Raw genomic sequence first — 10,772 nt, forward strand, 5'->3', positions numbered from 1 at the left:
GATAGAGGAAATAAGGACACATTGGAAGTTGTGGGTGTTAGCTAAAAGACCGGTATTCAGATTAGATTGGGACCCAATTGACTATCATTAGACAGATCCTTACACGGGTAACAAGTTCAATTTCTTCCAATATTCTGTACAGTTGGGAAGACATGTACTTTCAGATACACGTGATGTGGTACCAGCTGCATCTCAATATTGGAATCAACAAGGTATTACTCCCCAATTCCTTGCAAAATTCTGGGCTATCTTATGGGCAAGAAAACAGCAACACAAAATATTACATGTACAGTGGTTAGTTGTACACAAGGCGTTGCCGGTTGGCACATGGTTGCATAGGATGGGAGTGTCTTCATGTTGTACTCGATGTCATTTACAAACGGAAACTCAAAAACATTGTTTATGGGAATGCATTGATTCTCAACAGATATGGCAATGGCTCCTTAGAATTTTCGCTAATTATTTTCCCCCGTTGGTTCTCACTTGAGGCATGGTCGTTTGGACATCACTTGCCCGTGATGTGTTCCATTATGGCATCGAATCTATGGACCATGGGTTTTACACTAAAAATGGAAGTGTTCGTACATTATCACTGATGTCATTACAGTTTTCAGGAGTAAGGAAGGAAGTTCAGCCAATATGGGAGATATTGAGTAGTACCACTGTCTATCACATTTGGAAAGCTCGGTGTTCTCTCATTTTCCATAATCTGAAAACACCACCTGCTGAAGTGATTTCAAATATTTGGTTAGAGATAGTTCATGCTTTGAAGGGTCAATGGGATGGTATAGTGGGAGATTCTGATGCTAAAATTGCTTAACGGCATGAGTTTCTTATTATCTGGACAGCTACTCCATTTGTGACATCCAGGTACACTACTCCTTATTGGCATTTTCAGCCACCGAAATGGTTGTTTCCCCCGCCGATTACATAGAGGTTTAAAATCTTGTAATTTGTTTATACTAATGACAAGATATCTTCTTTAAAAAAAAATAAAAAATAAAAACTTAAAGAGGATTTAATAGAAGAGTTTTATTATAAACTGCATGGATGTCTGGTGTGACATATATTACATTAATTGTATTGATCATTTAAAGCACATACATTCGTATGCATGTAACTTAGAATAAACATAATGGAAGGTCATGTGGACAAGCAATATTGCCTTTTGTTTGTAAAAATTTCATGTGATTTTCACCATAGTATATAGAGCATCATATCCTCGCTCTTTTTCTTGTATAAAAAATGGATTACAAATATGTGACACTGATATCTTGTGTTATAGCCTTGCTTTCTGTCATTAAAAACAAACAAAAGGTTAACTAAATGAAAACAAAAAAAGAAAACAATTATATTCAAGCTAAATTATCGCATCTTCTACCATCATCATTGTATTTTTGAATCATTAACACCTTCGACCTACAACTAATTTATACATCCATCCATACATATATGCATGCATGTATACATACATACATCCATAGATTCCCACATACACATATCCATACATCCACACACACACACACACACATACATACATACATACATACATACATACATACATACGTCCCTACACACATACATCCATGCATGCATACATGCATACATACATACATTTTTGTCCATATGTGAATGTAGATATATATATATATATATAAATAAGTGAAAAAAATTAATTGACTCCAATGCACACATGTGTATATTACCTTAGAAGGAATATCATGGTGAGTACTCCAAAAATCATTGGAGGATGAAGCCATGTTGATGGCATCATCAATGTGTGCTTGAGTAGAGTTAATTTGAGAATCCAATACATTGCTAGGCCTCAAAGCATGTTCAAAAGATGGAGTTATCAAATTAGATGACATATTTATTGGCAAGTTACCAATATGTCCATCCATATGGTTTGGCCTTGGGGTGACTTGATTCATAGTATGTAGATGATGTTGTATGATTGATGGGACGTTCATCATAGGAGACATTCTCAAGTTATTCCTTGAGGACATTATCTACAAAAGGATAAGCTAATCAATTACAATGGATACATGGTGACTAAATGTATAGATGGTAATCAACTTTCAATGATCTTAGAGGACAACCGTATGAAGCCAATTTGTTTTCATAGAAAAAATATCGAAATATCCCTAACCTTTTCAGAATAGTTTATCAAAATACTCCTTATTGTAATATCCCTAACCTCGAATTCCTTATTGATAAATTCTTAAATGTTCTATTTATTTAGATCTAAAAGGCTTAATGCATTATAGCGAGAGTATATTCATCTTACTTGTAGTTGTGATTGCAAAGACTTCAAATACTCAATTGCTTCATCCAATATTGAGGCCTTATCTGTCTGTCACAAATATATTTGTCATGAACATCATGGAACCGCATGACACCAACTTTTAGACCAACTCCAAAATGTTATAACAAAACCCAACAATAGAGAGAGGACAAAACAAAAAAAACAAACATTTTAAACCTTGGTTGAGTTAGGAATAAGTGCTTGCATACTCCTCAACTTTTCATTGATCCGGTTGCGCCTTCTCTATACCAATACAACACATAGTCACCCCAAATGTCAAGCCGATGTTTGATTAGACATCATCATTTCATATTTTCGAGGGTCATAGATTCACAGAACAAACACCAAAATAACCCTACCTTTTTCAGATACCGCCAAATCCCCTAACGTTTTATATAAAATTACTTGATACCCCTCTTAATTTGCGGACATTTTTACAAGTATTCATAATGTTACACTAGGAATGTTTTCTAGGGGCATCCAGAGTCAAAAGTTTGTGGTATTTTGGTGTTTGGTTCCGGGTAGGTTGAACTTAAAACAAGTTAATGCTAGTGTTTGTTGACTCATTACTTATACCTTCTCGGATAAGTTGTGATTCTCTGCTACCCTGCTTCTCTTCGAAGACGGGCGCTTTCGAGGCTGACTTACTTCACCAGAATCACCATCAGCATCGAGCTACAAATATTACATTGCAGTCAAATCATTGGTGAACAAAATTTGAATTACAATCTATCACTAAATGTTACTACCTCCATCGAAAAACTCAAAGACATATTAATAAAAACAAAAAAATGCACCTTCGACAATGATATCGAACTAGGCCAAACAAAAACATACAAATGACTATATGTAACAATCAATGATATATATGAATAGTTCTTATTAGATTGCATACCTTACTTTGAGTACAATGTGTCTCATCCATATGAGTTTTCCCTTTACTTGCTGAATTAGAGAGCTCTTTTACACTCATTTCAGCACTAGTTTCATGGGTCCCGCCCGAACATACCGGAGCGAATGTATATCCATCATTGCCAATCTCTCGGTCCGTAGGATGAGAGTAAGATGAGGTATCATTATTCATAATCGCATTCATATGACCTCCTCCTTGTATGGCTACAACATTGGGATTACTAGATATTAAAGGGTCCTCATCATAGGTTATGTTGTCATGAGTAGAATGAGGAAGTGATCCATTTTTTAAGGATATGGGGGAAGATAAAGTTACATCAATGGAGTCTAGGTTATCCTTATTATTGTTGTTGCTAGTATAAAGCAATGAATTACAAGGTTTTTCGTGATGATAATTCATGACCATCGGGTTCGAGGAAGATGGTAAATGGCTATACAAGGAGCTCATTCCGTCATAACAAGTTGCCGGATTCTCGTGCTGATGGTCATGGCTTCTTGCTCTTATGACACTTTCATCGCCGAATGCCTTTGCATCATCGGACACATCTATAATGCTAGGCCAAGGATGGCATTGCCCTGCTCTGAAACTAGAAGATGTTACTAGTGATCCTCCTCCTTGGTTGTAAGGCCTTTTTTCACTACCTAAGCTCACATTCTTATCATAATAGACAATTTCAGCGGCATTATCTCGGGTAGTTATTCTCGACGATGGCGAGCAATATTGGTCATGAAAGCCGCCCGGAAAACAGCTCCCTTTCTTCTCTAATGCATCATTGTCTTCATCGATACCATGGCCATTGATCGGATACTTGAAGCATGCGGCGATGAGTCCGTCATTGGTATGGCTATCGATCGAGGCTATAGTCTTTACAGTGTTATTTCTTGTACATAACCCATCAAACAAAAGTGGGTTAGTAGAAGGGGCATTGCTATTTGTGTTATTTCTTGTACATAACCCATCAAACAAAAGTGGGTTAATAGAAGAAGCATTGCAGCTACCCTCTTCCATAGCTAGACACCACCATATAGTATGCAGCAATCCATGACAGTAATGACAACACTACATTTCCCTCCCCCCCTCCATCTCTCTGGCTCTCTTTCTCTGTAGTATAATGTAAGTGTTTAATACATGAAGACAAATGTTATTATGGTGGAGAGATTGAAAATCAGAGCTAGGGATGGACCATGAAACTGTGGCCCATTCAAATAGAGACAGAGATAGAGACAGAGACAGAGAGAGGGGGGGGCAGGTCAGAGTGATTAAAAGAGAGATGGAGATAAGTGTAGACACAGAACAGAGACTAGACATTCATACTCACATTAATGACATGAAAAAGAAAGAGAAAAGGAAATGAACAAAAAAAGAAACCCAGATAAAACCATTTCTTCTCTTTGTTTCTGATTAAATTTTATGCTAGTCTGTGTCCACTACATCTACTACTTCTGGATGAATACAGAAAGCAATTTCTGCCTTTAGGGTTTTTTTTTTTGGGACCCATCTTTTCATGGATTTACTTCTTTTATGGCATGCTTTGGTTTTCCTATTAGAAGGCCCATCTAGGGCAATTTCTGCTATTTTGTCTGTTCCTTGGCATTTAATGAGTGACAGACAGGTCTGTTTCATCAAGACAGAAGACCCCACCTTTATTGAGGGGGGGTGGGACTTTTCTGGGCAATTTATTTAATAGTATGCATATCATCTTGATCTCACCATTGTTTGGGGGGGGAGTCTCATCTGATTTTTCATTCCATCTTGTCTCCAAAAAAAAACAAAAAACCCTTTCTCAGACAATCCAATCCACCTCCTGGTTTTGTTTTTTGCTTCTTCTTTTTTTGCTTTTTACAATTGATTTTTTCAACTTCATTCAATTCTGATCTGCACAGTTCCAAATTCCAATCCAATTTTCCTACTCATTCAAAACAGTCACAATTTTTTTTGGACCTATCCTCTTTTCCCAAATCTCATTTCCCATTAATTGATTGATGAGCCCTTTTTCTGAATTTGTAAACAAAGAAAAAGTGCCCTGTTTTTGTGTTTCTTGTCTTGCTTTTCTTATTTATCCTCATCATGTATACATACATGAGTGACCTCTACATGTATATGTGTACATGTATGCATACACATACATGTATATGTGTATAACAATATGTCAGTATATGTATGCATGCACATAAATGTACATAGAAATGCCGCCCCGAAATGGGTTTAGGGTTTAGGGTTTAGGGTTTACATAACTGTATATGGGTGAATATGCCTCTCAAAAGGTCTAGGGTTTAGGGTATGTATAGGATTCCTATACATAGGTGTATAGGATACATATATACATGTGTATATGCATTTTTGTTATTGTGCATGTACATGTGTGTGTTATCCTACTTATAGGGATTATCACTCATAAATTTGTTTAGAGCTTTTATTTCTTTGTTCCAAACATGCCCATTGCCCAAGATACTTTGAAATGTACTTTGTTTTCTTTTCCTCTCATTGATTTCTCTTTCAGCTCGCAAATTATGGCGAAGTGACAAAGATAACACTTCGAGAATTTGAGAAACATGAGAAGATTCTCTCCATCTTGTCGCCTGTGACATAGAAAATAAGGGATTATCTGACCGTGCACTTCAATCCATCTTGTCATTTGTCACACAAAGAGAGAGAGTGAGAGTTAGTGAGAGATTGGTTATTTTGACCACCCAAGACCCATTTCGTGTGCGCGTAATCTACCAATATTTATCAAACTTTGAGTGAGGGAAACCTTGGTTGGTTGACACGGGTTTCAAAGGTAATGCCCACTCTCCGAAACATTTGTTGTTCCAAGAGATGGTGGTTGTTTGGCTTGTCATGGCCTAAATAATTGAAATAGCAACTCACATCCTTCTATGTTTCATCTACACCATATTCCTCTTGGAACAAATTTCAGCAAGAACCATTGCAATGGTTATTTGGGAACCTTGTGTTGGATTTTTATTTAGGGATTATTGAGGCCTCAGTTCCACGGGTATTGACTCATGTTGATTGAGAGTTGCCATTGCACTCTTATAAGGTGGCATTTGATTTTCCTAGGTATGGAGGCTATGGCATAATTGGAAGTACATTTGTATGTTTTCTCATTTTTTGCACAATGTGGGGTATTGTCTCATGTTCCATTGTTTGCGAGTTTTATTGATTTAACAATTTGAAGCACTCTCTTATTCTAATTCTTTATTCCCTATTTACGTGTCATTGTGTCAAACAGAGTTGCAAAACCTATAAAGCCCACACTTCACACTATAATCCTTAGATTTGTGTGAGCATCATGCTTTCTAAGTTATTGGAGTATCATGGTACAATACGTTTACAATCTAAGCTAGTGTTTGATGGTCTAAGGTATAAAATCAGAATATAGAAATGGCGTCTTGTAATTTGATGATGTCCATGAAATACCACAATAGATATGCATGTTAGTAGGAAAATTGTTTTGGCAATTTTCTTTACCAAGCCTTGTGTCCACATCATCCTCAAAGATGTTGCCTATAAGTCAACTTTTCTTCCAACACCTTAGAGTTGGATTTACCTTTCCATAAGCTCCTCATCATTGTAGGAAGGACAAGATGTTTTTTTTTACTGTCTAGGGAGACATAGATACAAAGAATTTATCATTGACCTTAGAAGTCAAACATGACCCAGTAGATCAAAAGTGAGACATTTTTATATGATATGTGGATTTGAGTAGAGACCTTCAAATTTTAAGAATCTTACTAATAAAATTTGCATTTGAGATTGCGGAATGTGATTGTAAGAAGAATGTGTGTAGGAATTTAACATGATTGAATGTGTGTGGAAAGCAAACATGAATGTACTAGAAAAAAGGGAATTGTATCAATGTGAGTTTTAACATTGATTGTCCTATACACATGAGTGACTTGAACCTCTAATCTTGTACTATCTACATTAATATGTACCCAAAGAAGAGACTAGTTGTGCTAATAGGTGGTCAAGAAGACTATGTGTTATCTACTCATAGCTAGTGATGTGTTGTAGGATATTACCGGCCTATGAGGTTGAGCTCACATTAATGTAATGCTTGAGGAGACCAAAAGCTTCAAGATTCATTTGATAATGTTTTAATGTTGCTACTTGTCCTCATCAATTAACTTAGTAGCATTATGGATAAAGAAGGGAAGGGGAAACACATGATAGTACAAATAGTTTCATTGTAGATAAATAGAACACCTATTTTGTTTTTCTTTTTCTTTTCCTTTTTTTCTAAAAAAAACTCCTTCCATTAGTTATAAAATTTTACAAATGAGACGATTATGTACAAATCCCTGAAGGGACGCGATAGTTCCATCTTATGTGGATGCCCATTGACTCAAGAAAGGGAGAGGACGACCATTGTTGGATGAAGGCTATTCATTGTCTTTCAACTCCCTCGGAGCTGCCCTTAAGGCCATCATATTGGCTCTTTAGAGTGGCTACAATTTCACTCCATATCTCTTACAGTAACCTTGTTGGATGTGCGGTTTGGTTGGAGAAGACTCGCCTACATCGTTGTTTCCATAGAATCCAAAGAGTTACTGAGCTAACCAATTCTAACACCTCTTGAGATTTGTCATTAAGAGGAGTGGAGTGGACATTGCTGTTGGAGGAGAAAAAGACCTCTTGTGCTTTTATCACCAAAGTCATCCCCTCCTCCTGATGCTCGTATTTGCCAATTGCGACCTGCCATGATAGCCAACATATATTTCCCCACTTGATTGAGCCTTGCACCTGGCATAATTACAACAAGTGGCCAACCCCCCGCTATATTCGATGGGACATTGGGCAGTCCCACAGAGCGTGTCATATTGATTCTACTGCATGTGGGCACTCTACACAATTAGCAGAGCTAAGGTCCCCACGTGCATGTTGTCGTGCTCCCACCAGTAGGGACTTATGTATTAATAGTCATTGGAACGTGGTAATTCGCCTCGCATGTTGTTGTTTCCAAATTTTCTGCCAAAACTTGGTGATTATTGTGGGAGGAACTTGAAATGTGTGCCAAACCTTTGCAGCAGCCGGTTCTCGGGCGGTTTGAGTAGCTAGAATGTGGCGACCCAATCTAGTTGTGAATTGGAAGAAAGGGATTGGTTTGCTTCCTTGTCCTGCGTAGGGATCACGCCATGTCCATTACAAAGGGTCCCAACTCACCTTACGTAGCCATGTGTTTTCATGAGTACATATGTGCCAATCGGGTTGTAGTTTGATCGGATCAGGATCTACAATCCATTTATGACCATTATATGCGAGTACTCGAATTTTGTTATTTTGTGTTGGTGTCTCAGTGTCTCGCAATTTAGAGCCTTCGAGTCTGTCTGGTGGTCCCCTACCTCTCGGGATCAGAGATCCCTCCTCGTGGCCTATCCATTTCTCCATTGTCGTCCTTTGAGTAGTGTTGAAGCGGCAAGCTCAACTGGAGCCGGATCGGCTGAATAAGCCTGAGCTGGCAAGCGAGACGGATCGGTAAGCCGGCAAGCAACAGAGCCGGTGAGCTGGGGAGCCGGTTAGTCGGGTCCAATCGGTAACCGGAAGCCTAGTATTAGTTTAGACTACTAGGCAATTATAGTCTCGTAGTAAGTGTCAGAAGCTCGTGTGAGCATTGAAGTACGCGGTACTTCTGTCAGTCCCATGAGGACTTGTATAAATAGTGCTACTGAGCACAATTGTAAATGACGAAGGCATATATCGTTTTTGAATATAGCTTTGAGGTTCTGCTCTCTCTGTCTCTCTCGGGTACTCTGTGTATTACCTAATCTCTCAGTTTTTCTAACGCTTCCGCAAGTAATCGTTTACATGGTATCAGAGCGCGAGGGTTGAGAACCTCTACAGCCGACAAACGCTTGAAAGCAAATCCTAACAGGTCGTAAGAACAACAGACAGAGAAGTGATGGATAGAGGAATGGCTAGTTCGCTCCCTGTGGAGAAACTCGACAGATCCAACTATGCATCTTGGTCGTATAAGATGCACCAGTACCTGCTTGGGCATGGCTACTGGAGTTTCGTCGAAGGAGCCAACGAAACAGCACCTGATGCGGCACATAAGGACTTCCCAGTGTGGGAACAATCGGCAAACAAAGTGATGTACTGCTTCGCGTCCAGTGTCGGAGACCAGCTGCTGAGCCACATCCGAGATGCCAAAACGCCGAAGGAGGCTTGGGGGAACCTGAAGAAGGTTTTCGCCGCAAGCACTACAGCCCGGAAGCTGCAACTCCGACAGGAGTTGAGCAATGTCTGATAGAAGGACATGTCGGTGGCGGATTACACGGCCCGGATCAAAGAGATCTGTGACTCGCTTGCCTCTATCAACGTTACCGTAGAGGAAGACAAGATGGTACAGGTCTGTCTTGGGGGCCTAGCGTCTAAGTTCAGAGCGTTCCGAACGACGGTATGTACAAGGGAGAATATGCCGTCATTTTTCGACTTACAGTCAATGCTCCTTGTAGAGGAGAACCACGCCGGTGCGTCAACTAGCACACCCATTGACAACCGGATGCTGTACATGGAAGCAGATCGGTCCCGTGGGCGTGGTGGACGAGGCGGGTCGGCACGCAATGGAGGTGGCCGGCATGAGCAAGAACGAAGGCACAGAGAAGGTGCCGACAACAGTTCCGGGACTTCCACAGGCAGGGGAAGTCAAGGTGGTGCCGGAGGCCGGCAAGACAAATCTACAACGGAGTGCTGGTATTGTGGCAAAAAGGGCCACAGAGAAAGCGAGTGCTGGAGAAAACGCGCTGATTTGGACAAATCCGGATCCGGCAAGGCCGGCAAGGATGGCCGGCAAAGCTCGCAGTACGCGAAGGGATCGGGAGGATCCAAGAACGGTAACGGGCCAGCCTTGGTGATGAAGCACGAGGCGAACTCGATGAAGAAGACCACTTCCAAATCGGAGGAAGTGTGGTATGTTGATTCCGGTGCGTCGAACCACATGATGAACCACAAAGAGTGGTTCTCCTTTTTGGAGAAACCGGATCAACCAGGAGTAGTCGAAACCGGAGACGACACTCCTCACCCAATTGTGCACGTCGGAGAAGTCCCTTTGAGCCACGTCGGACAGAAGGGGAAGCTGATGAACGTATTACACATTCCGACGATCACAAAGAACCTGGTGTCGGTCGAACAGATTGTTGACCAAGGGATGCAGGTGCGGTTTATGCACCTCGAGTGCTTCATCGAGGAAGAGGGCCGGATTATTGCGCAAGGGCGTAGAGACGGGAGGATGTTTATCCTCAACACCAATGACGTCGGCACCACTCTGTTTGCAAAAGGACAGAAGGTCGAATCGGACATCGACCTGTGGCACAAGCGGATAGGCCATGTCAATTACGGCTCCGACTTCCGAATCCAACCCGGTGTCGGTGGATGAGGCTAATGAGCCTGAACCGGCCCAAGTAGAGGATGATGAAGCGTGGACTCTGGATGAGAGTCCAGAATCATTCCGATTGAGCGGGCCAAACGAGAGACTGAGTCAATCCGACCAGTCCGATGAGGAACCGACGAGTAGTGGAGGCTCTGTCATGCACTCCCCGTGCAAGGAACCGA

General features: G+C 40.5%; 1 protein-coding gene across 1 annotated transcript; it reads right to left on the reverse strand.

The window, feature by feature from the left end:
* Positions 1–1,012: 1,012 nt before the first annotated feature.
* On the reverse strand, positions 1,013–4,283 carry LOC147860102 (uncharacterized). Its single transcript, XM_087325198.1, has 6 exons — positions 3,201–4,283; positions 2,882–2,980; positions 2,483–2,548; positions 2,288–2,353; positions 1,707–2,009; positions 1,013–1,294 (listed from the first exon to the last, which is right to left on the reverse strand). The coding sequence occupies exons 1-6, from the start codon at positions 4,224–4,226 to the stop codon at positions 1,280–1,282; spliced, it is 1,575 nt and encodes a 524-aa protein (XP_087181324.1). The 5' UTR covers positions 4,227–4,283; the 3' UTR covers positions 1,013–1,279.
* Positions 4,284–10,772: the final 6,489 nt, after the last annotated feature.

Source organism: Azolla caroliniana, unplaced genomic scaffold (assembly GCF_043228905.1).
Source record: "Azolla caroliniana isolate FFs.n. ecotype wild unplaced genomic scaffold, voAzoCaro1.0.p SCAF_9, whole genome shotgun sequence".
In the NCBI taxonomy this organism is placed as follows: domain Eukaryota; kingdom Viridiplantae; phylum Streptophyta; class Polypodiopsida; order Salviniales; family Salviniaceae; genus Azolla; species Azolla caroliniana.